At 35.6% G+C, this 24,083-nt stretch overlaps 1 protein-coding gene across 5 annotated transcripts in view; it reads left to right on the top strand.

Annotated features, from left to right (window-relative positions):
• Positions 1-735: 735 nt before the first annotated feature.
• LOC121425669 (attractin-like protein 1) overlaps positions 736-24,083 on the top strand; it is an 89,427-nt gene continuing 66,079 nt past the window's right edge. For all 5 annotated transcript variants that reach the window (XM_041621824.1, XM_041621821.1, XM_041621823.1 and 2 more), the window contains exons 1-3: positions 736-1,127; positions 5,443-5,529; positions 6,180-6,293. In XM_041621824.1, the coding sequence (XP_041477758.1) occupies positions 838-1,127; positions 5,443-5,529; positions 6,180-6,293 (491 nt within the window). In that variant the 5' untranslated portion in view covers positions 736-837. The remainder of the gene's footprint in view (positions 1,128-5,442; positions 5,530-6,179; positions 6,294-24,083) is intronic.

The following is a 24,083-nucleotide window of genomic DNA, read 5'->3' as shown; positions in this document are numbered from 1 at the left end:
ACATTATATTTGTCATTAACTTCTATTCTTATTGATGGTGTTTCATCTAGTTTTTAGTTTCGTTTGGTTTTCTGGACGCACTTTGAATTACATGCATAACAATTATGATAATAATGATCAGTTGCGCAATGAGGCAAAAATATGGAGGAGACATGACCTATGGGGCCTATGGGGCTGACATTAGCGACTCTTAGCGACTCTAATCGTTTTCATTAAAAAAAGAAGATGTATTTCATTCTTTCCCCCTTTCTTTTCTTTTCCGTTCTTTCCTTGATCGTGAAAAATCTAGGGATGTACTATGGCCCATCCCAATTTTTACACCAGCGATAATGAAAGTCATTATTAACGATGAAACTCGATTTTTGTCCAGTTCTTCCCCCTTAATTCCTGCCCTCCCTTATTTCATTCCTTTTAGTTTTATGCGCTACTTTACTCTCTCCGGCTCTTATTTTCTTGTCATTCTTCTATAATCTATTTCCTCTTTTTGCCCCTAATTGTTAAGTTCCCTTTTTCCATTAGTATACCCCTCCTTTCTGTTACCTTTCCCTATTTTCTTTGCAGCCCTTTACATCTGATTAAAAATAAGAGATACATTTATACCCCGAGATTATATATATCTGACTTGAAACTCCATGTAATTTTATGCTATTCCGCGAGATAATTTTTTTTTGTCCTGCGCTGCGCGCCGTACGTATCGTGTACCGGTACGTACCGTATACGGCCGGCCGGTAGCATACAGCAAACATACGGTAATAGCGATCGACGAAACTTCAGCTGGGCATGGGAATCGTTGATTTTCAAGTCGTAATATTTTTCTTCAAGACCATGGAATGATATATGACAATCACGAGGATTATTCTAAAGATCTACAAAAAGATGACGGACATGGAAGTGTTTAGTTTCTTATATGCTAAAAGCAAATTCAGGCTGGATTTACCCCGGATATCTCGTTTATATATTTGTGTGTTGATATTCTGTACAGTGCTAACGTTATTACCGCATCATATACGGGGATCGTGCATGCAGGATTCAGACTGCGGGGCCGATGGGGTTTGTGAGAGGGGTTCGTGTATCTGTGCACCCGGGTGGTCCGGCGATGTGTGTGATCATTGTCATGGACGAACTAGGTAAAATCACCATTGGCAGTGTTTCATTTAAAAAAGGATTATCATTGGCAGTAATGTTATGTCAGTGGAGTTTGTTGCACTGATTCAGCCATGATGTTGTTCAGAACTTGTTGCTGGCTTGATTGATGATATTTTTTTTCAGGGTAAATTCAGGATTTACCAAGACCAATGGCAATAGAATAGTTAGTATGGCAGTGAGTCCAAACTTCGCACGTGTCCATACTTCGCGGACGGTCATTATCTCAAAAACTAGCCAGTATCCTTAAAATCTGACATCATCAATGTGAAAAGCGACCTAAAATTACCCTTTCGTGAAAGTTTCTTTAGGATTCTGAGTTCAGTATTTATGAAAATATTGGCAAAATATCGGCAAATTTGTCACCGCTACTCGCTAGCGCCCGTTTTGAAGAAATCAACATGCATCACGATATCACCCTTTTGCAAGCAGAAATCATCAAAAATGTGAATTAAACGTGGTACTAACCGATTCTATAGCATTTTGCCATCAATCTGATGTAAATATTTCACTTTTTGAGCTTGAGTTTTTGTTCAAATCTCCACAAAAATCTTTGGTGCGCGAAGTTAGGTCACGCTTTTTCTGAAAGGTTTTCCAGCACTGCCCGCATTCACCGATCGGAATAGAATTTTGAGATCGCGATACCGGCGAAACCCCTTGACCTACTTTACATTTTCGTCCATGATTTTATAGTTTACGATCTTGCCGTCAATGTGGTAACTATTATAAATATTTTGTGAAAAAAAGATTTGCCTGATGAATATTTTGGAAAAGTGCGCGAAGTTTGGACACCCCATCATACTGGACTACTGGTATACCAAGTTCATCATTATTTTTCAATCAATCATCTCGACATCAGGAGACAGACTTTCAGACTGCATTTGTTTATTTATTTTGTCTTAAAATTCTTTAACTTTTTAGTTTTACACTTACTTACAGCAATGAAAAAGAATAAGCCCAAATAATTATTTTATACTAAATAGGTTTTGACACTAGCAGCTGAGCTCTCTGAAAAAAGTCTCTGTACTGTACCGTACCGTTTATTGGCCTGAGACTGAGTGTGAGACCAGGGATATGCAGCATACCTTATCCCTGGTGAGACTGACATTTTAAATTTCTGCACGTTATTTTGGTTTCAAAATGATCTAGCTCCAACTACTACGTACTAGTGCTGTTGTCGATAGGCCTCATATCGACATTGATGTCGACATACAAAGGATTTTCAATGTTTCCGACATGTCGACATGCACGCACCCACATCGACATGCAAACATAAAATAAAAAGGGGTCTAGCCTAAAGTCACGAGTATAAAGCTTAGCTGAAAAGTTGGAAGCTTTTATCCACAGTAAGGGGCGCGATTAAAAGGTTTATTCAGCTATAAAGCGGCACATTAAATGAAAAAAGAATACCTGCGAGCTGCGCGGCAGCAGAAATACGTCAGTGCCTGAGTCGAGTGTGGGCCGGCCTGCCCGATCGAGCTGCCGCGCCCCTCGACGATCGGGAGCGTAGCGTAGCCGTAGTAGCATTCACCGTACCCATCGCTATTCACCGTGCTTGATAATACGTTGCTCCTCAATGCATTACTTTTCACATAAACGTTTTTGTCAAAGTTGTGACCGCCGCAATTGAGCGCTTAATTCAAATCACGAAGTCACAGAAAACTTCCCTTCCTTCGTTTGGAGATCGTTGCACGGATCGCCGCGGAAGTGATACTGAAATTATCGGTCGATTTTCATTATTTTTTACTGTCAAATTGAGGAGCTTGCGTTTGCAGCACATGTGTACCAGCGTATAATACGCAATGATCACTATTGTAATTGGTGATTCTCAAATTGGCTCCGAGTGTTATTGCGCAATGCTTTCGAGACCGAATCGTGGTACAAAACTTGATTCTCCAGAAAAAGATGTGGATTAAATCGGTGATTTTGAAAGTGAATTCTCTCTAGCTTAGTGAAAATATGTTTTCCCGAACTGAGCCTGTATTATATAGATCTAGTGTGGGGATATTCTTCGTGTCAAGGTGAATACGTTTGATTGAGAGTGTTATGTTCCATGATCGAATGATTTTTTTGTTAGGGAGCCTAGGCTAAATTACGGTCCCTTTTTCATGTCGACATTGTCGATATCGGGATTAATTTTTAAGCGACATGTCGACATGGATTTTTGTTCCCGACAACAGCACTACTACGTACTATAATCGTGATAATACTACTAGCCAGGAGGCTCCTAGAGAGTAAGCATCATTCACTATAGACGTGAACTTACTCTCACTCTCTAGGTGAGTAGTAAATGATTTTTACTCTCGAACGTTAAAAGCCTCCTGGCTACTCGCTCTTCTAGGATGGGGCGCTGGGTGTCCAGACACCTATTAACAGAAATTAAGCCTTGTTTTTTAAACCCAGGAATAAGCCAAAAGTGTATATTGAATAGTTTTTATTACCATTAATATTTGTTCCTTATCATATTTTCTTACATTCTGTGCTAAAAAAAATCAAAGACAATGTTTGTAAACTTTTCGAAATAGAGTAAAATGTCATGCGTCCGGACACACAACCTCTTGGTATATATCTACAACGTACAAGAAACTCTACTATTTTACTAACTGGCAGCTAGTGTGATTATGATGAAAGGGTTCTCATCACAACAAAAATACACTGTGAACTATAAAAAGTAGATCAATCAATGTTCATGGCCTGGGATGGCCTTTGGATTAATATCAAGTTCTTATCTATATATCTGTTTCTCTTCATAGTGAAAAACTATTGATCAGTATGGGAGACCACTCTTTCAATGAATAACCTTGTTCTCAGTTACATCTCTATGTGTGGCAAAACAAGGTTGACAATGTTTGGATTATTTTCTCTTTTTCTTTTGGACAAATGCTTGATTTTTTTACACTGTCAGTTTCCATTACAGCTTTTTATTATATAACTTGGCTACTTATTAAATTTGATTCTTTATTTTTTTTTCTTTATTAAAAATAGAGCTTGAAAAATGAAAATTTTCTTGCCATATTACTTTCCACCAATGGAGGGCGTACAGAAAAATATGCCCAAAATTCAAGTTTTTGAGCGCTGTGGTCAATACAAAAATTACTAATGTACTAATGTAATTTTAAATGAAAAGTGTTTCAATACCAACTCCTTGCAAATAGGAACTGCACTTGGGTATTATTCAGTCTAATCTTGTTTTATTTTTATTTGAAAACATTTTTATATTTGATAAGTATTACATTAGCTGTAGATTATTTTCAAAGATTTGCTACTGTCAGATTGTTATTACATTGATGTTCCTTAACTTTTGATTTTAATACCACTAACTCTGCCTGATAAAAACTTTGTATAGGGCCGTGAAATAGCAACCTCCACTAAAATGGGTCTAGCTAGAACGCTGATTCTAATGATATAATAAAATGGTTGATTGTTTGTTGACATTTTATAACCAAGAACATTTAACAGATACATTTTTGGATTATGTAGTTCAATTCAGTGTAATAAATCTATGGGGCGTACATTACCATATTAAAGAGATGTTGCACAAATACCCCAGGGGTACATGTATGTGAATTTTCCTTTAATGTGTAATACATGTAAGCTTACTTTTACTGATGAACGCCGCTCATGAATTAGTCACTATCATGAATGTACTCATCAGAGATGAGTTGTACAGTATTGAAGCAAGGCTCCACTCTAACGTTTTTTCTTGATGACCACATCGGTCCACCAAAATCATCAATTTCATTTTTTTCGGTGACCCGCAAAGCAAACTTGGTGGCCTTAAAACCATAGAAAACATGATAGGTGTAGGCTCTTACAGAATTTTGTGGCCCGACTCTCAATTTAGGTTGCCCCAGGCCACTTCTAATGTTGAGCCCTGCAGTAAGTATCATCAATGAATGACTTTGAGGTGGGGATGCATTTGTTTGGAAATTAGAGTAATTCAACTGTTAGGCCTCATTATTTTTCTGTAAAAGAAATTCTGTTGTCTGTAATCTGTTGTGGAATCAGTTTCCTCTGTGACAAACGTGTAAAAATCATTAATACAAGCAAAAATCTCTTTTTTAAAGGTGCAAATCAATGTTTGTCCCCCCCCCCATATTTTCATTGGGGAATGATTGCCCCTCCCCTCTCCCCCCGGGTTGATGCCTAGATACCTTCTAAACAGTCTATTATCCTCAGCTATAGCCTGGGATGACATCCTGGATGAGACTGTCTATTACAAAGGAACCCTGTATGAATTGTAATGGCTGTTTGATTTTGTTAGATTTCATATTTTTTTTGTCATATTCCATTTTGCAGGTTAGAAGAAAGTTCAGGGTACATAATAGAAGCTTTGGACGATTATGAAGACAGGAGAAAATGTACTTGGCTCATAGATGGCGGAAGGTATGTACTCATTCTAAAAACCATGTCTACCCCATCAAGAGATAATAAAATGTGACTGTATGATATAATGAAATCAAACACTACAATGTAGTAGGTCCTAAATAAGAACTTTAAAGAATGTTAAAAGTTGAGAGCAGTTCTCTATAAAGTCATAATACTACCATAAAACTACAGTATAATTGAATAAATGAATTTAAACAAATTCATGAATAAATAGATAAATTGATAATAAATAAATGAATAAATAAATACATAGATAGGGAGGATAAGTGAATAATTACATAAATAGATGAATGAATAAATTAATATATACAAGTTTTATGCTTGTGATGCATAAATTTATAATAATGCACTTGTGTATATGGAGATTTGATGATTTCCCTTCACTGTTTTTTGTAATTAATGTATGACATGAAATATGAAATATTTTTATTTTTGTAGAGAGGATATGATAAAGTCGCTCTTGAATAATAATTATGATTACCCATCCTGTATGGATGTATCCAGCATTGATTATTTCAGTAGTTAATTAAATTTAATCAAGAAATTGGAAAATTTCAGTGAAATGTTTTAATTAATGTTGATTTGACCTTTCCCTATTTATTTTGGTCATAAATCGTTATTCTGGTAATATTTCCCAATCTATTCAGGCCCGGAGCTAATATACGATTCATTCTGCAAGAGTTTGGAACAGAGTGTAGCTGGGATTACCTTTATATATACGATGGTGACTCAATCTATGCACCATTAGTAGCATCACTCAAGTGAGTATTATCTCCAGTTGGAGAAATAAACCATGCTTTTCAAATACATTGTAGGGCTCATAATAATCGTGCAATGTATAGTCTGCAATCAAATGTGTGACTGAAGTCTGTCTATAGTGTTGGTAATCTAACATGAAAAATTGACATACCTTTAAATATTTGGTTCATTTTTTCTTTGTGAAAGTTAGAATTTGACTCCTCAATCAGCTCAGTGCTCTGGTTGTTATTTATGTAATTATTTTTTTTTATTGTTGCTTTCAAACACTTGGTTCAAGTATTAGATGTGATAATTAGATATTGTATCAGGAATTTTATATTAGATTGGTTGTTGATACCAAAAAGGAGTGAGCACATAAAGGGACTTTATTTCCGTTTTAATTTTTCGCATATATTTGTAAGCTGCCTCTACATGTACAGTGTATGCACAAGAAATTAAATTGACTGGCCAAATGGTAGGCCTATTTTGAAAGATATACAGTATTACATGTAGGTGTATTGTGCTTCCAACTGATATTTTGAGGGGGTGGTGACATGATTTAATAATGCAATACCTCCATTAAAAAAGGGCCAAATGGCCAACCAAATAACAAAAAATTATGATAAAGTTTGTTCAGATATTTTGTTTTTATTTCACAATTCTGATTGATTTATCTGGATTGTTAGTTCCATTGTGGATTATGTTTATAAAAACTTCTGTTGAAAAAGATGAAAGTGTTTGTGTGATTCTCAGACTCAATGAGCATATGTGTTAATACCTTTAAAGGGGTGGTCCAGGCTGAAAATATTTATATCTTAATACACAGAGTAGAATTCACTGAGCAAAACGCTGAAAATTTCATCAAAATCGGATAACAAATAATAAAGTTATTGAAGTTTAAAGTTTAGCAATATTTTGTGAAAACAGTCGTCATGAATATTCATTAGACGAGCTGATGATGTCACAACTTCCCTCTCCGTTTTCTTATGTTATTGCATAAAATCATATTTTTTTCATTATTTCATACTTGTGGGAATAATTTGTCTCCCTTATAATGAAATAAGTTGCAGCAATAAATATCTAATGCACTAAATCAGTTGTCAATCCAATTTTTCTAGTTCTTGGAGGAAAAAAATGAATAAACCTAATTTCATATAATGAAATACAAAAGAACAAGTGGAGATGTGACATCATCAGCCCACCTATTGAATATTCATGACGAATGTTTTCACAAAATATTACTAAACTTTAAAATTCAATAACTTTTCTATTTGTTGTCCGATTTTCACGAAATTTTCAGCATTTTGCTCAGTGAATTCTACTCTATTTAGCTATAAATTCTCTCAGCCTGGACCACCCCTTTAATCAGTAGGGCCTTCTTACTTAAAGAACAAAAAAAAAAAATAAACTCTGTTTATGGCTCATTAATTGATGATTTACATGTATGTGAGCACAATTTCTGAAAACTTTGATTTCTTGGAGGAACCCAAATCATTAAAAAAGGGTAGTGTACATGTATTTTCTTTTGCCAATTGATGAATTTGTCTTGAATTGGTGTAGTTTAATTTTTGCCACCATTTGACAGTGTCAGTTTTTGCAGGATTTTAGTGCTTCACTAAAGTTTGATGTTAACTTCCTAATGAAGAGTATTTTGTTAATATATGCTAAATGAGATCATTGCTATTTCTTTATCATTTTACTTCCTTGTACATTGTACTCCTTGTGTGTGTATACATGTACATTAGAAGGTTTAATACACCTGTAGATGTACATGTAGATGACATCATGTCAATAATGATATGATCCTTCTTGAAGACATTTCCCGTTGCTTGAATCAGCCATCTTTGGAAAACAGTATGTTGACTATGTATCATGTTTAATTGTTTTCATTATTGGTGTAGTTATGCTAGCTAATATTTTACCCAGTAATTACATACATGTACTTATATCACTTGATGATTACGTGGTACAAGGCAGTGCTTAATAATGGTCAAAGTCTGACATTATCTATTTGTGTCTGTTTGCCAATACCTGCAAGCCAACTCCTTTCTTTGAGGCATAATATCGGCACCAATCTGTACCTGGCTTTCAAACTACGCATTCACTTATGTCATTTCATAAATAGAATAAACAAGCTCAACCCGTATTATCCAATGCCACGCTGCCTTTTTGATTGAGTGGGTTTGGCATTGCTCTATTTTGATGCTGTCCTCTCTTTTATGGAATGAGGTTTTTTGATGTTCTAATACCCCACTGTATAGGCAGGGAATTCCCAGGTATAGGGGAAGGCGGGGTAAGTTGAGCATAGGGGCAAGTTGAGCCACCAGCCCCAGGCCAATAATGAATGAGTCAGACATTGTGGTGGTGTCATGTATTGATGACCCATAGCATAACCCCTAACCCCACCATATTGTTTTCAACTTTGAAACAAAAAGTAGTTTTTTAGAGGGAAAAATATGAATTTCAGCCAAAAAAGTAAAAAATAGTGTGAAATAGATAAGTGCTTTATAAACACACATGTTTTAAATATAATAAAGACATGATAAAAACATTATTAGTCCAGGTATGGAACTTCATTCTTGTCATAGTCTTTTATATGATGGATGCATAATAAATGTGTGGATACAAAATTATCGCACTAAGTTCGGACTGGGGTAAGTTGAGCCAAACAGCATGGGGCAAGTTGAGCCATGATAATTCCTATGGTAATGTATCTTAAAAAACAAACAAACCATAAAAATTGATTGAAATGCTGGCTGAAAGGAGCAAATTTACATGACTGCTCTTTTCCTTTTAAAGGATGTTAGTATTTATAGAGAATTAGCAAGTGAAAAGACTTTAAACAAAAAATTGACATGCTGGTTCTCCCCTCATACATTTTTGTACATAGTTTTTGTGGCTCAACTTACCCCAGAAGGTGGCTCAAACTTACCCCATATATGGGGCAAGTTGAGCCATTTGACATCGTTTTTTTCAAAGGTCACGATGACTTTCAGTGTGGGGATAGAAAGTTATATATAGGTGGAAAATATTTCAGAAGAATTAAATTTCAAGGCAAGGTACTTATTTCGACAAGATTATTAATCATATCAATTCTAACATGCAAAAAGCAAAAACTGTCACAACTTACCCCGCCTTCCCCTACATGTATCCATCAATACGTCATACTTTCATGATAGGGTGTGCAGTAACACCATGTACATGTATAAAGGCATTCCTGAAATGGACTGTTGGTTATCTCTCTGATATTAGTTCTTTATCGTTAATCTCCACTTTGAGCACGTACATGTACAGTAAACTGCTGTTTGTCAGGAGTTACATGCTTGAAAGAAACGTTGAGATTAAAGACCTGACCTAAAAGTGAAATTGTCAAATCATGTGTTTCCAGCTGTAAGTTTGTTGGGGGGGGGGGATGGCCCTAGGAACTGTCATAAACTTCATTAATTCTGCAAAACAAAATCAACAAAAATAGACAGATATCTTGTAGCTTTTAAAGCGATTTTCATTTGATCAATTTTTTTCACAGAAACGACTGATTATGAAAACTAAAAGAGCCTTTCAATAAATGCCCCCTCCGGTTGTCTCGGAAAGGTGAGGCTACAGTGAAGCCACCCAACTCTCCCCCCCCCTCCGTGAACGCAGTACTCTCGGCAGTTTTCATGTCCTCCATGGAACATGAATTTCCCTCCAGTCATTTCCACTTTTGGATCTGAGTTGCCATACATACAGTCAGTGTGTACAGTACATTTATGTACATGTAATGTACATGTACATACTCAACGCATTTAAGTAAATTTCATTGTGTATCTAGATCTATTGTGGATCGCTTCGGAACTCACATACACTTCATATTTCAAAAGTAGATCATTGACAATAAAAGGAAATGACAATGAGTGAAAGGTTTTGTGGTCAGCTGCTCTTGTTTTTGGTGTCACTTCTATAAAAATCGTTGATGGTTACAGCTGGAGTGATCTCATCATTTAGTGCATGCATGTTCATGTCAAGTGCATGTACATGTGCATACTGTACAATGATACATGTACAGTTTTACAAAGTCTACTACATTGTATCGTGAACATCAGGTACAAATTACCTCCAACTTAACCGATTATGGTACTCTCCACCTTCTAATTAAGTTCTACTTCCAAAAGGAAGATTAAAATCCTCACACAATTCCACCTCATCAGCCTTCCATGGAAACATGCACGATCTGTCCCTTTCATTGTTTATACAGGAGTTTCCTGCAAGCATTTATCAACATTCAGCATATTGCATAGTCACTCTTGGTGTTAATGCAGTAATTATGCCATGAAATGCTTCATAATAATTTGATAGTGTAGTAGACATGTACACTTTCTGGTGATTGCCTTATGATTACATTGCTTTAGACCTGATTTCATCTGTAGTACTGTACATGATTCTGATTGCAATAAATCAGACATGTATCATGGTCCCTAATTCTCATTGCATTAAATCACACCTGCAATCATGGTCTATTCTAATTGAGTGAATCACACCCGAGGTTACGTGATCCTGATTGCAATCAATCAGACCTGCAATCATGGTCCATGATACATATTGCATTGAATCACACCTTCAATCATGGTCCAAGATTCTCATTGCATTGAATCACACTTGCAATCATGGTCTATTATTCTAATCGCAATGAATCACACCCGAGGTTACTTGATCCTGATTGCAATCAATCAGACCTGCAATCATGGTCCGTGATTCTTAGTGCATTGAATCACACACTGCAATCAAGGTGTATTCGGATTGCAATGAATCATGCCGAGGTTAAGTGATCCTGATTGCAATCAATCAGACAGTAATCATGGTGAATCATGGTTTATGATTCTCATTGCAATGAATCAGGTCTGCAAACATTTATTCGGATTACAATGATTATCAAACTTGCAATCATGATCATGATTCTGATTGCAATGACTTGCGATCTGATTCTGATTGCAATGAATCAGACCTGCTATCATGGTACATGTACATGTATGTGATTCTGATTGCAGTGAGTCTCACCTGCACTCAAACAAAGTACATGTACTCGATTCAGAATGCAATCATTTGCAATGGCTTGCTACATGTACATGTATCACGGTGCATGATTCTAATCACAATTAATCAGACATGACACGTACAATGATTCTAAATAACATTGAATCAGACCTGCAATCATGGTACGTTATTTTGATTGCATTGAATTACTGTAGTCCTGCAATTGTGATTCTGATAACATTGAATCAGACCTGCAATCATGGTACATTATTTTGATTGCATTGATTCAGACCTGCAATCATGGTACATTATTTTGATTGCATTGAATTACTGTAGTCCTGCAATTGTGATTCTGATAACATTGAATCAGACCTGCAATCATGGTACATTATTTTGATTGCATTGATTCAGACCTGCAATCATGGTACATTATTTTGATTGCATTGAATCAGACCTGCAATCATATTACATGATTCTGATTGCATTGAATTAGACCTGCAACCGTGGTACGTGTACATGATTCTGAGTGCGAAGAATCAAACCTCCTCTCATGGTACATGATTACATGTATGGTTGCATTTTTCAATGTACATGTAATATGTACATACTACATTTACTTCAACTTTAATGCAGAATTTTTATGCATATTTTTCAAACAAAATTTTTTTGACATTGATGAAGCTTTACCAGAGGCTTACCACTATACCAGTTTTATAGCCAACAATGAAAGTGAGCTATCGGAGTCACTGCATCGCAGTCTCTTTATTACTATTCTACTATTAGGATTACAAAAGGAAACATGAATATAAATGAAAAAAATATATAATGGGTGAACAGGTTGTACTTTGGTGTTTTGAAATACTGTTTCATACATAGATAGCAGCTCAATCTCCTGCAAACAGTTATTTACTTCCTTTTTTCATTTAATGAGGAGGCCTTCCTTAGTATAAAAGGAGAATGATAGAGGGGCACAGCTTCATAATGACACTCAAGAAGCTGGATGAGTCATGCGACTGAAGATTTAGAGTTCAGGTTACACTATACATCCTGTACAAGTATATTCATGTGTACATTTATTCATGCACAGTGCACATAATGTGAATATGCCTGTATCATGTTGATGTGTGATTTTGAAATGAAGTCAACATATGACGGACACACGAAAATGGTGAATCTTAAAATATTCAATTCAACTTCTAGATTAGCTGACTGATCACGTGAAACAAAAGATTTTGTCGCCCATGAAAAAAAAAGTCCGGTGCAATCGTCATAGCCTACAGATGGTCCAGGAACCAGGTTGTACTGTCGCTTGACTTGATGCGATGTATTTGGCGAAAAAAGAATTCAGTGAAATGTAAATGTGTCCTGTAGAAAATTGGCCTTGATCTACATTCTACATGTATACTTTTACAGGGCCTGTCCCATGAGCTGATGAGCATACATGTACATCATGTTTGCATCAAATTTTTGTTGTTACCTCTGATGGGCGGAAGCCATTTGTACAAATTATTTCTGAGTCGACTGTTCATCTTGTCTGCCAACCTTTCTGCCTGAGAGCATTTTAATCCAGAAATGCCTGTTTTAATATACATTTACATGAATCCCATATACCGTAGCTTGTGTTTAGAAAATGGCTGTCCTTTTTTTGATGGATGTTCGGTCGTTTTCGGTTCTGGACTCGCTCTGATCAGGGATGTGGAGAAAGAGTAATTTATTAGCTGACATTTTGATGCTGATGGTTTATTTATAGAACTACATGTTGAGGCTGAGAGTTTTGTTGAGTGTTGAGAAGACCTCCTTATTACTTTTGATCTTATTTACTGTTCTAGTTTTTATTTGATTGTCTCATATCACCAATGATTGATTGTAGTCTAAATCAGATTGATGTTCCATTCCCGTAATTGATATTTGGATTAATATTTAATCTGTACAGTGTATGTGTACTTAATAAAACCCCCAAAATATGATCATTGTTATCATCATCACCATTATCATCATCATCATCACCATTACCATTATCATCATCATCATCATCATCAATACCACCACCATCATCGTCATCATTATCATCATCATCATCATCTTTATCATCATCTTTATCATCATCATCATCATCATCATCATCATCATCATCATCATCATCATCATCATCATCAATACCACCATCATCATCATCATCAACATCATCAACATCATCATCATCATCATCACCATCATCATCACCATCATCATCATTCTCACCATCATCATCATCCTAATCATTATTATCATCATCATCATCTGGTTTAGTCATTTCGCCCCACTCCAAGTAAATTTTAGAATATTTCCAAAGTCTTCCTTCCTTGTCAAAGTATATATAGTAATATATATTTTGTGGCAATACTATTTTTTCATTTCTTTTATTTTATCATTAAACTTGCATAGCCTGCAGGTAATAGTTGCTCAAATGCACTAAAAAATAACATTCTATTATTCAATAAACAGATAAAAATCTATTGATTATTTTTTAAATATTAGTAACATTTCTTTTTTTCCTCAATCATCCCCATTCCCAATCCTATACACAAATCTGAAACACCTGTTTTTAATTTTATTAGTTGATGATTTATATGAGTACAATTACATGTAGAAGATAGTGTTCTAATTTACAACTCATCATTGTTTGCATAGTAGAGCATTTTTATACCACCCTTCCCACCAGTCACGCTGATGTTTGGCAAATATTACTTGCCTGAGTCTCTGCTAAATCCATATCTAGAAGCCCATTCTGAATAATTGATTCGCTGATCTCTCCCTGTTTATCAGAAGCTTGTTAGTGCTAATCCATTAGGGGGTTTGGTATGGGATCGTTACAGTATTATACACAGATGGGAGGTGAGCGATGCAATTACTGGGTGTAACAAGAGAAAGATAGTTTTAATTTACAGCCTCTTACCATGTTTCGCTGGGTATACAATACAGGTCCCTATTGGGTAACGTTGTGCCTCTCTCTTGCTATTATTTACAACTGAAATGGACAATTTGTTTATTTTTTCAGACATAACATGTAAATAATATGTTTTGTAATGTTAATGTACATGTAATCTGGAAAAAGATTATTCATTCATATCCATCATTAATCATTTCGAGATCGCAGCAAGGAAGAAAAGGAAATGACTTCTGGCTTTTCCTCTTGATGCATAATTTTATATGCATGTACATGTAGAAAGGAGTGATAAAACATTGAACAGGGATTGGTTTATGATGTATGCAATCATTAAAAATATGCCTGTTTTATACTTAAAAAAAACGATGAACCAAGTCAAAGCTGGGCCCGGCCGAGAATGCACTTTAATCACTCAAAAGGTCAAATGTCCAAAGAAATTGGGTAAAACATAGTCTTGACCCATGCACCTCTGGAGATCATCTTGGATGTTCAATACCTATTAACAAGGGCAAGTTCAATTTCACATCAACAAATAAAAGATTAAAAATAAATAAATAAATGGAAAATAAGCATGTAGGTCAAACTAATAAAATGATTGATATTTTTCTCATTAAAGCCAACTCTGAGTAATGGCAGCGAGCAATAAATCCAAGGGAGAGAGATGGTCATAGTTAATTGATAGCTTTCAAAGATGAAATATTAATTAAGTTATTAAGATACATTTATTTAAACTGAATGCTATGAAGTGCATGATGGAATATAGTAACCCATAGACAAACACATAGTTATTGCTTAGAAACACCTGTCAACATGACCAAATACCAAGCTTGTTTTTCTTATTTCTCAGCAAATACTGATATTCTACCAAAATTGTTTTTTTTTTTACATATATATTTTATCCATGAATTCAAACACTTGTGTGCTGATTTTGTTGGATTGAGTTCAAATTTAATTTCAGCTATGTTTTGAGATAAAATCTTAGCAATAGATTTGGATGTCTGAACTGATGCTTGGTCGTGGTGAGTGATATGAGGAATATAGAAGAGATTTGCATTGTGGACGTGGCATCATGGTGGATTTATGACAAGAGGTAGAAATAGAGCACCCAGGTTTATTGACATCTATAACCTTTACTCAAACTTCTATTTTTATATTCATCATGTATTTCTTTAGTTAGTTCATTGCCCAATAAATCTGAAATCTCTGAGTAAGACATATCAACCTTGCATGATGTACCCAAAGTGGAGAGGGAGTGATATTGGGTGAGGCAGGGGGAGGGGGACGAATAAATAAAGTGAGGTGTAGATACATGTAAGTTAGGAGTGGAAAAAAATCAGAATTTGTAAAAAGGAATAGGTAGCCTACAGGTGTACATGTATAGGAATAGTGGGATGAAGGAACATAAACTGAGGAATGGAAGAATTCATTGGTAAAAGGAAAAGGTAGCCTATAGAAATAGTGGTAAAGGATGAAGGAAGGGATTGAGATTAATATGCTTTTTACATTATTAGCAAAAATTTCCTTAACCCATAAGTACTATAGATGGGGCTAAATTGCCATTTAGCCCCATCTACACTCTACATGTACATGTACATGTACATGCATAATTATGGGGTTGGGGTTAAGTTTAGCCCACTTTTTTTCACAGCATCTTCGCAAAAAAACCCATCTACATGTACAGGACAGGATTATTTGGCCCTGCAAAATAGCAGGGTTAGCCGAGCAATTGCATTGCTCGGAGTGATAGTCCGCGGTATGATCTCTTGCGTAAAGAGAAATCCGGCCAAGCCAAGGACAGTGCTCAATCGTTACTATGCTTTCTGTTTCAACTCTCAACGCATTCATGTTGATCAGCAAATGACATCTTAATTGCACATAAATCAGGATTACATGGTGATATCACACTTGCTTAAATTGATCCATGCATGAAGCCAATTCTCTACTGAATGGACACTCTCTACACTCCATCTCTATGTCCTGTGTTCAAATTTATACCCCATTACTTTGGTGTAGCTTGAAAAGAAAGCTCTTTGAATTTTAGGGGCATTTCCTTGTAGGAGTGTAATGTGAGGGGAGAGAAATTATGTTCAGGGGAATATCCATCATTCATATTATAAACCTACTGTAGTCATTTCAGAACTGATAATGTAGATACTTGATTTATAGACACACATGTTTGGCTGGTGTATAAATATAAATGGGGAGAGAAAGTGGATGGGTGGGGGAGGGGTATGCCAACAACTAGAGACCATATCTACATGTACATACATGTACATGTACATGTAGTTTTGTTTTAAAATTTTGGTATCTGAGTCAAAAAGCAAATTTGACTTGGTGTGACATTATTAATTTTTGAGAGAATAGTAGTTCAACACTTTATTCGAGGATCTATTATAGACTATCCATGGGAGACTATGAATTATATTATTACACCTCCATTGGTGTTATATGGTACCACTTGTGCGGGCAAAATGTTGCTGATGGATAAAGTGTTTGACATGATTGGTCTATATTTAGCATATCTTTGAGGAGTAATATCAGTCTTCTCTCTCATACCAACAAAGTTAATGGTATGAAAGAAGAAAGAAAAGCTCTCTGTTCTTGTTACATTCACAAGTAGAACTCATTTAAATGAATTGAAAGGACTGTACTGGATTGGAATTTGGTGCTCTCATTTTGCCACCTAACATATTCTACATTACACATCGCTGACAAGTTTCTGCATTTACTTGGCTGGTTGTATCCAGGCCAATGGAATGGGCAACATTCGTACCATCCAAAATGTACTGTTGCTAAAAGTATGCTGCTCAGGGATTTTACTTTCTAATTGCATTGTTTTCAAACTCTAGAAAAAGTTTATTATTAATATTATTGACTATAATCTTTATTTTTAACTGCTGATGCATTGTACAACACAAATAGCGAATATTCTTAATAGTCCAATAGTACCAGATTTTGCATTTGATGAAAGAGAGAGGTTCTATCTTTCACTTCATGCAAAATATTGTACAATGGGACTTTAACTATTTGCAATTTTTATTCTTGTTTGGTAGTAAAATTGTAAAAAATGTGCAGATACACTTTTAAAACTTACGATACAAGTGAAATTGATTCCAAGTACAATATACTGTGTTAAATTGCTACAACATAAAAATTGAACCAGAGATTTCTCATGTACGCATGTATGATAAATGATACCTACCATGTACCTACCAACTTCAAATGTTCTATGTCAACTACACCATACTTGTACATTGTATGTTTTGAAAGTGTAGTACAAACCCCCGTAGATCTGTGTCACTTGGGAGAATTAAGGCTTGACGTACATGTAGTGTTATCTTACTTAGATTTGAACTAATTTTCCATTAACAAAGTGCTATGTATAAACCTTGGTAACAAAAAGTGTACATGATTTTGTTTGTAGAATGTTACTGTAAGTGCTGGGTTGCTTTATTTACATTTACATTATATGCAAAATAATATATTTTGAGGGAAGGAGAAAGGGGGGGGGGTCGTTATATGAGTATGTATTAAAGGAGAATGAAACCTTTGAAACAAGATAGCTTGTGTGAAAACAGAAAAATCAAAGAAACAGATCAACAAAAGTTTGAGAAAAATCGGACAGATAATGAGAAAGTTATGAGCATTTGAATATTGCGATCACTAGTGCTATGAAGATCCTCAAATTGGCAATGCGACAAAGATGTGTGATGTCACTTTTGAACAACTCTCCCCTTTACTTTAGTATATATTTCACTTAAATTGCCTCTTTTATCACATCTATCCATAGATAATGTGTTATTTCTATAGGAGGGCATGTAATACAGATGTTTAAAGAATACTTCATGGATAAAGAGTTCGTATCACCATAAGAAAAAGCAAAAGGAGACATTTTGAGGGTATTTTATAGTCCATCAAAGGGAAAGTTGTTCACATGTGACATCACACATCCTTGTCGCATTGCCAATGGGAGGATCTCCATAGCATTAGTGATTGCAATATTCAAATGCTCATAACTTTCTTATTATTTGTCAGATTTTTCTCAAATTTTCTTTGTTCTTATTCTTTGATTTTTTTGTTTCGACACAATCCCACTTGTTTCAAAGGTTTCATTCCCCTTTAAAGACACCTTAATTGGGGTGTGTTAAAAAGAGTTATGTTTGATTTTAAGTCATGCTTTACATCTACATTGTACATGTACATGTATGTGTCAATGTGCACATGTGATTTTAACACTTGATCTCATTGATTAATTCATGGAAGCTGCACTGAACATGATCTGACCAATGCCGTGATCAGGGTTCCCACATTCATGAAAAATCCTCGAAAATTTTGTGGTCATGGAAAGTCAGGGAACTTGGAAAAATTTGTGAAAAGTCATGGAATTGCATTTTACCTCTTGGCTATGGCAGCTTTCGAGTTTGTCGTGTCTCGCAACTCTCATACTTTGTGATCATACTCTGCTAAATAATTGGTGTTCATGATTTCCACTTTTCCCAGTTTTGTGACATCCCAAATTCTACATAACCCCTGGGATGTCACAAAACTCATGGAAAGCTGCAATTTAGTCGTGGAAAAGTCATGGAATTCTGTTTTCAAATTTCTGTGCGAACCCTTGGTGATGCATCGCTTTCCCCTTTTTTCTTGTCTTCTTCCATAATTTGTTTCGGTTGATGATGAACTCAAGAATTTATCTGATTTTGAATCAGACTCAAATCTTGGTGAAGCACTTTCCTAGGAGGCAGGAGCCATGATAGAAGGTGATCATGATTATTGTAGAGTGTTGGCATCTCTTGGTACTTTGAAAATGAAAATGTAACGTTGTGCATTTATATGCTGGACAAGCTGTCATGCTGTGTTAATTAGCAACAAGTACACATACTATTTACAGTTTTGTAAATATTCATTATGAGGTGAGCGTGTAATACATTCAGTAATTTCAGTGTAATGAACACCGTTTATCCCAATGCACTTGATATTAACGTTACTGAACTATAATGTGAGAGGAGGCAGTGGATGTGCCTCATGGCCCAATCACTCACTCATCCTACTAAGTAGTATACTGTCATGGTAAACAGACTCACTACACCTGCACGTGGTGGGTTTTTGGTTTAAAGCTTTGTCAATCAAATGCAAGATTAGCCTCCACTTTTTATAGACCCTGTTCACATTCAGTTTCTTGAAGTGGAATCGATACTGCTCCAGTATTAGCTGTTAGCCTATCAAGGCCGACGCTTCAGCTATTGATTTAGGAGTCTAATGTTATTTGAAACGTCCAGCAATACATACATGTCTGAGGCAGAAGACTACAAGCTGTGACTATGAAGCATGCGGAACAGTCACAGCCTGTACTACTGGGGTCTTGCATTAATTTCTGTTATCTTTTTATTGACTACGATTCGGTGTGGGTTTTTCGTTACACAAAACTGCCATTGGATAATTGTTAATAAAAATAGAACAAGAGCTATAAATGCAAGACTGAGTGTAATGTATGGCGGTGACTGCTTCACAGCCACGGTTCTTAGTCTTCCACATCAGACTGCTTACATTTTAAACTTTTGCAAAGACAAAAGCTGCAGCTTTCATTAATTTTATAGGCTACCACAATGTCAGTATTAATCTTGTATCAATCATGTTGGTTGGTCATGCTTTCATCGTGGCCACATTGTACATGTACATGTACACCATGCTATGGTGATGTCATAATCAGCCCTGCGCTTACATCAGAAAATGTACATGTATTTCAATTCATAATAATAAACATTGCTTGGTAGAAGGCTCTCTACCTGGCTCAATCGCATGCTTATTTTGCTAATTTCTCCGTAATTTCACATTATCATCATTATGGAATTCCTATTTGAATTTCCAATTCCATGAATTTACAGTATTGTGATAATGTGATCCAAAGTCTGGCATTACTGAAAAAGGAAATTGCATACTTGCTCTGTATTTCTAGGGAAAACATAATAATACTAATACTGCACTTTTTTAAAAGTATTAAAATGGTATTGGTATTGAAATCTTTTGCAACCTGTGCAGGACTCACACAAATTTACAATGTGTAGAACCCAAAATGAATACTGAAAGGACACGTGTCCGTGCGTACTGCAAATATGAATTATTCTCTCTAGTCAATGCAGATACATGATGCCTTCCCGATACAGCTTGTATTTCACTTTAGAAATGTGTCCTCCACAGAGGAGTTCACGCCCGATCACAAGAAAAGTTGTGAGTGTATTTTTGAGACGGAAAACCAATATTGACCGAGTAATTTCCTTACACTGATGAGAACTGGTGTGACGACCCAGAGAAGCCCATGCCTACAAATGAAGTCGGGTCATGATAGAAGAAGTACGGAGAGGGATGGAGTACTCCGAAAGGATGTGCGCCACGACCAATTATTCAAAATCAATTTGCCTTGGGTCGGCCAATTGACCTTTCATTTTTTCTGTTGATTTATTCCTTGGAAAATTGCATCTTGTTCTCAAGCCTTGGGAAATATCTGCAAACAGGACTATCAGTGCTCATGGTTATGTCTTTCCTTGATATTAAAGAAGTATCCTTAAAAAAAAACAACAAAAAAAAACACCAGTGCTAATTCCACCATCAGACATTTCCTCCGTTGGAAACCCTTTTTGTACTAAAACTTTTCCTTTTGTACAAGAAACAAACCTTCCTGTTTCGGAGGGTATTACTGAAATACATGTACATGTATTATTGTAGTCATCGATGGTTATTGGTTATACCATATACCCCAGGCTGAAGATATAATGATTTGGATAAATGGTCTAGTTTCCACTGTCAGGATTGAAACAAGAGTACGATCAATCACTACCTTTGTGTTACTGGACCAAGATCAGTCATGACAATCGAGTTGATCATAGAAATTTTGTGAATCTTTCAAAAATTATTGCGATCAGTATGAAAGGGATTACGATCAGTTATGTAAAAGAATGTAAAACAGTGGGAACGAGGTGTTAGGGCTAAATGAAAAAAGTTGTGTTAAAGTTCCCCCCTCAAAAAAAACGTTAAATTTAACAAGCAGGGAAAATGCTGACGTTACATGTAGTCTGGTATTAAAAGACACCTAGCAAAATAGCAGGCTATTTTAGGCTATTTTGGAAATAGTCCAAGATATTTTCAACTGTCATTTTAATAAGCTAAATAGAGGACTAAAGCATAAGATATGCCCATTCATCCCATCAGATCAGCAATAGCAGTCTAGAGGACCAACTCAAGTTTGTATGAAGACGCTCCTCTTGTGAGTCACACAACATAAATAAAGAAGCAGCAATAAGCATGAGATGTACATGTAGTCCTCTACGGTTTGATTATCAAATCAATACACCGTGGAGCCAGGAGAAATATGAGAATTACATTTCCTGGTTGTGTATTTTGAGTAGAATTGATGTATTCCTCCATACATGTACACTCTCAGAAGAATATATTAGGTTGATTAAAAACAGAACCTACCGACTATTGGTTATAAGAAAGTGTGTGTAAAACAAAAGGAATAGGTATTTTTTTTATATATTTCTATATTTACCAAATGTTGGTTCCTATATTTCTATATGTTGGTTAAAACATTTCTGATCCTGTATGTTTACACTCAGACAAGATAAAATGTGTGTTCATATATTATGCAGTTCAATATTATAGAAACTTGGTAATTGATATTAAAGTAATTTTTTTTAATGATTCTCCCGCAGAAAATGATATTGAAATGAAATGAACTTTAAAAGACTGAAATTTTCTTAGACAATGCTGTAACATTGAATGATGAAAGAGCAAATTTTATCAATACTGTTTGCAAGTAACATGTACATGTACAGAAGGAAGGTCATTTTCGTCCAGATAAATTTGACAAACAAAAAAAAATGTGGGGGGGGGAGGTTCTGTAAAAAATGAAGGTCATTTTTGTTACATTTCTCATTTTTTTGGGGCCACATCTGTATGTTATTGTTTTGCAAAAATAAGATTACAGTATATATCTTGGATGTGATAAGAATTGATCAGGGTATTGTATATTAGGCATTTCGCATACATCTTGATGGGTGCTCAAGGCACACAGAGTTACCCCACCAAAGCTACCAATTTCAGTGCTTACTGCTTTTGTAGGAAGTCCTTCTTTTCTGCTGGCCAGACTCACCTCACCTGGGTCGAGTGCAGCATTATTGTGGATGAATTTCTTGCTGAGGGAAATCAATACTGGGAACCCACCGCCTGTTTGCAAGGCGAGAGTATAATATTAAACAATGTTAATCCCACATGTTCAGGGAGGAATTAATCGTTGTTTCACTTGACAATGAGCAGATAATTAGAATGTTTCATTTTTCATATAATAAAATACAAAAGAAGTAATGAGTCTCCTCATTTGCATACCAACCAGGATGTGCATAGAACTGATTTGTGAAATTAAGCGAAACTTTAAAATGTCATAACTTTGTTATTTTACATCTAATTTTGATGAAATTTTCAGTGATATGCTTATTGGATTTTTCTCTTTTAATTCAAATCAATTTTTTGTTGGGGTGGACTTTTCCTTTAAACAAGAGTTGGTATGGTGGCTTATATTTCTTCCCTCCCCCATTTTGATCTGCAAATTAGAAGATTTAAATAGAGCATTGATGTTTTGACATTTTTCAAAGGGTAACATTATAGGCCTATCCAGGTGGGCAACCCATGGCGCTCAAGGACAACGGTGTTGTGTCTTTTATGGTTCTGTACTTGTCATGTTTCAAATCAATTCCTGCAAGAGACTACAAAATAAAGAACATGATATTACGCTGGAAGCCATGAGAATTGGAATGCATTTCCCTAACATTTTCTAAACCTTGCTTTGCAAATAACGTGATAAAAAAAATTGGGGAGGGGGGTACCATCTTCTAAATGAGTTGTGAGTACTTCAATGTTGTTCAATTTTCTTTTTAGATTGTAAGGATGCTGTTTTTTAAAATCATTTTGAGAGTTCCACAAATTAAAATCCATGATACTGCTCTGTATATGCTCTGTAGTATAAACTCTGTAAACAGCTATTCATTCAGTTTTAAATTATCATAACCCTGCTGTATGAATGCTGTATAACATGTACACTGTATGTGTGGTCTTTCGTCGGATGGTCATTGGTCAGTTGGTCTATTGCAAATGTGGCGGATCTAACTTCTTCAGTTGTTGACAAATTCTCATGAGAATTGGCACATATTGGGTCTTGAGGTAAAGATGTACAAGACACATTTTGCTGCATGTAGCACTTGTTGGATATTGTGTTGCCATATAATAACTGTATTAGGTAAAAATCTTGTAAATTGAACTACATACATTTCTCAGTTTTGAACAGTGCTTATGAATTTGGCATACATACTGATATTGGAGTATGATGTAAGACTCATTTTGTGCATGTGGTACCATGGTAACAGCACATTATGACCAAAATCCCAGAAAATGTGCAGATTGAACAACTTTTTTGCTTTTTGACTACGTGTAGTGCTCATGAAAATGAAATGAAAGTGCTCATGGTTACAGCAGCTTCTACCCTTTAAATTACACAGTTTTGTCTCGCCTGAACAAAGTTTGGCAGAGACAAACATGTAATAATCACTTTACCTGTTGGTCCATTAGTCTGTTTGAAAATGTTAAAGTTTTTGTTCAACTTGCTCTCATTTCTTTATTTTTACATCAGTAATGTTCATACTTGGTACATATGATCCTTGGGTAATACCACATATGGCCTCATAATGATGGGGTCAAAGGTCATCTAGGGGTCAAAAGGTCAAATGATATGAGATCATGTTCATCCTTTTTTGAAGTGTTTGTTCAACTTGCTCTCATTTCTTCATATCTGCATCAATTGCCTTTAGACTTGGTGGAGCGTTTTGGC

The sequence above is a fragment of the Lytechinus variegatus genome, chromosome 12 (genome assembly GCF_018143015.1).
Source record: "Lytechinus variegatus isolate NC3 chromosome 12, Lvar_3.0, whole genome shotgun sequence".
Taxonomy (NCBI): domain Eukaryota; kingdom Metazoa; phylum Echinodermata; class Echinoidea; order Temnopleuroida; family Toxopneustidae; genus Lytechinus; species Lytechinus variegatus.
The sequence above is the reverse complement of the archived record's forward strand: the minus strand, read 5'-3'. Positions and strand labels throughout refer to the sequence as shown.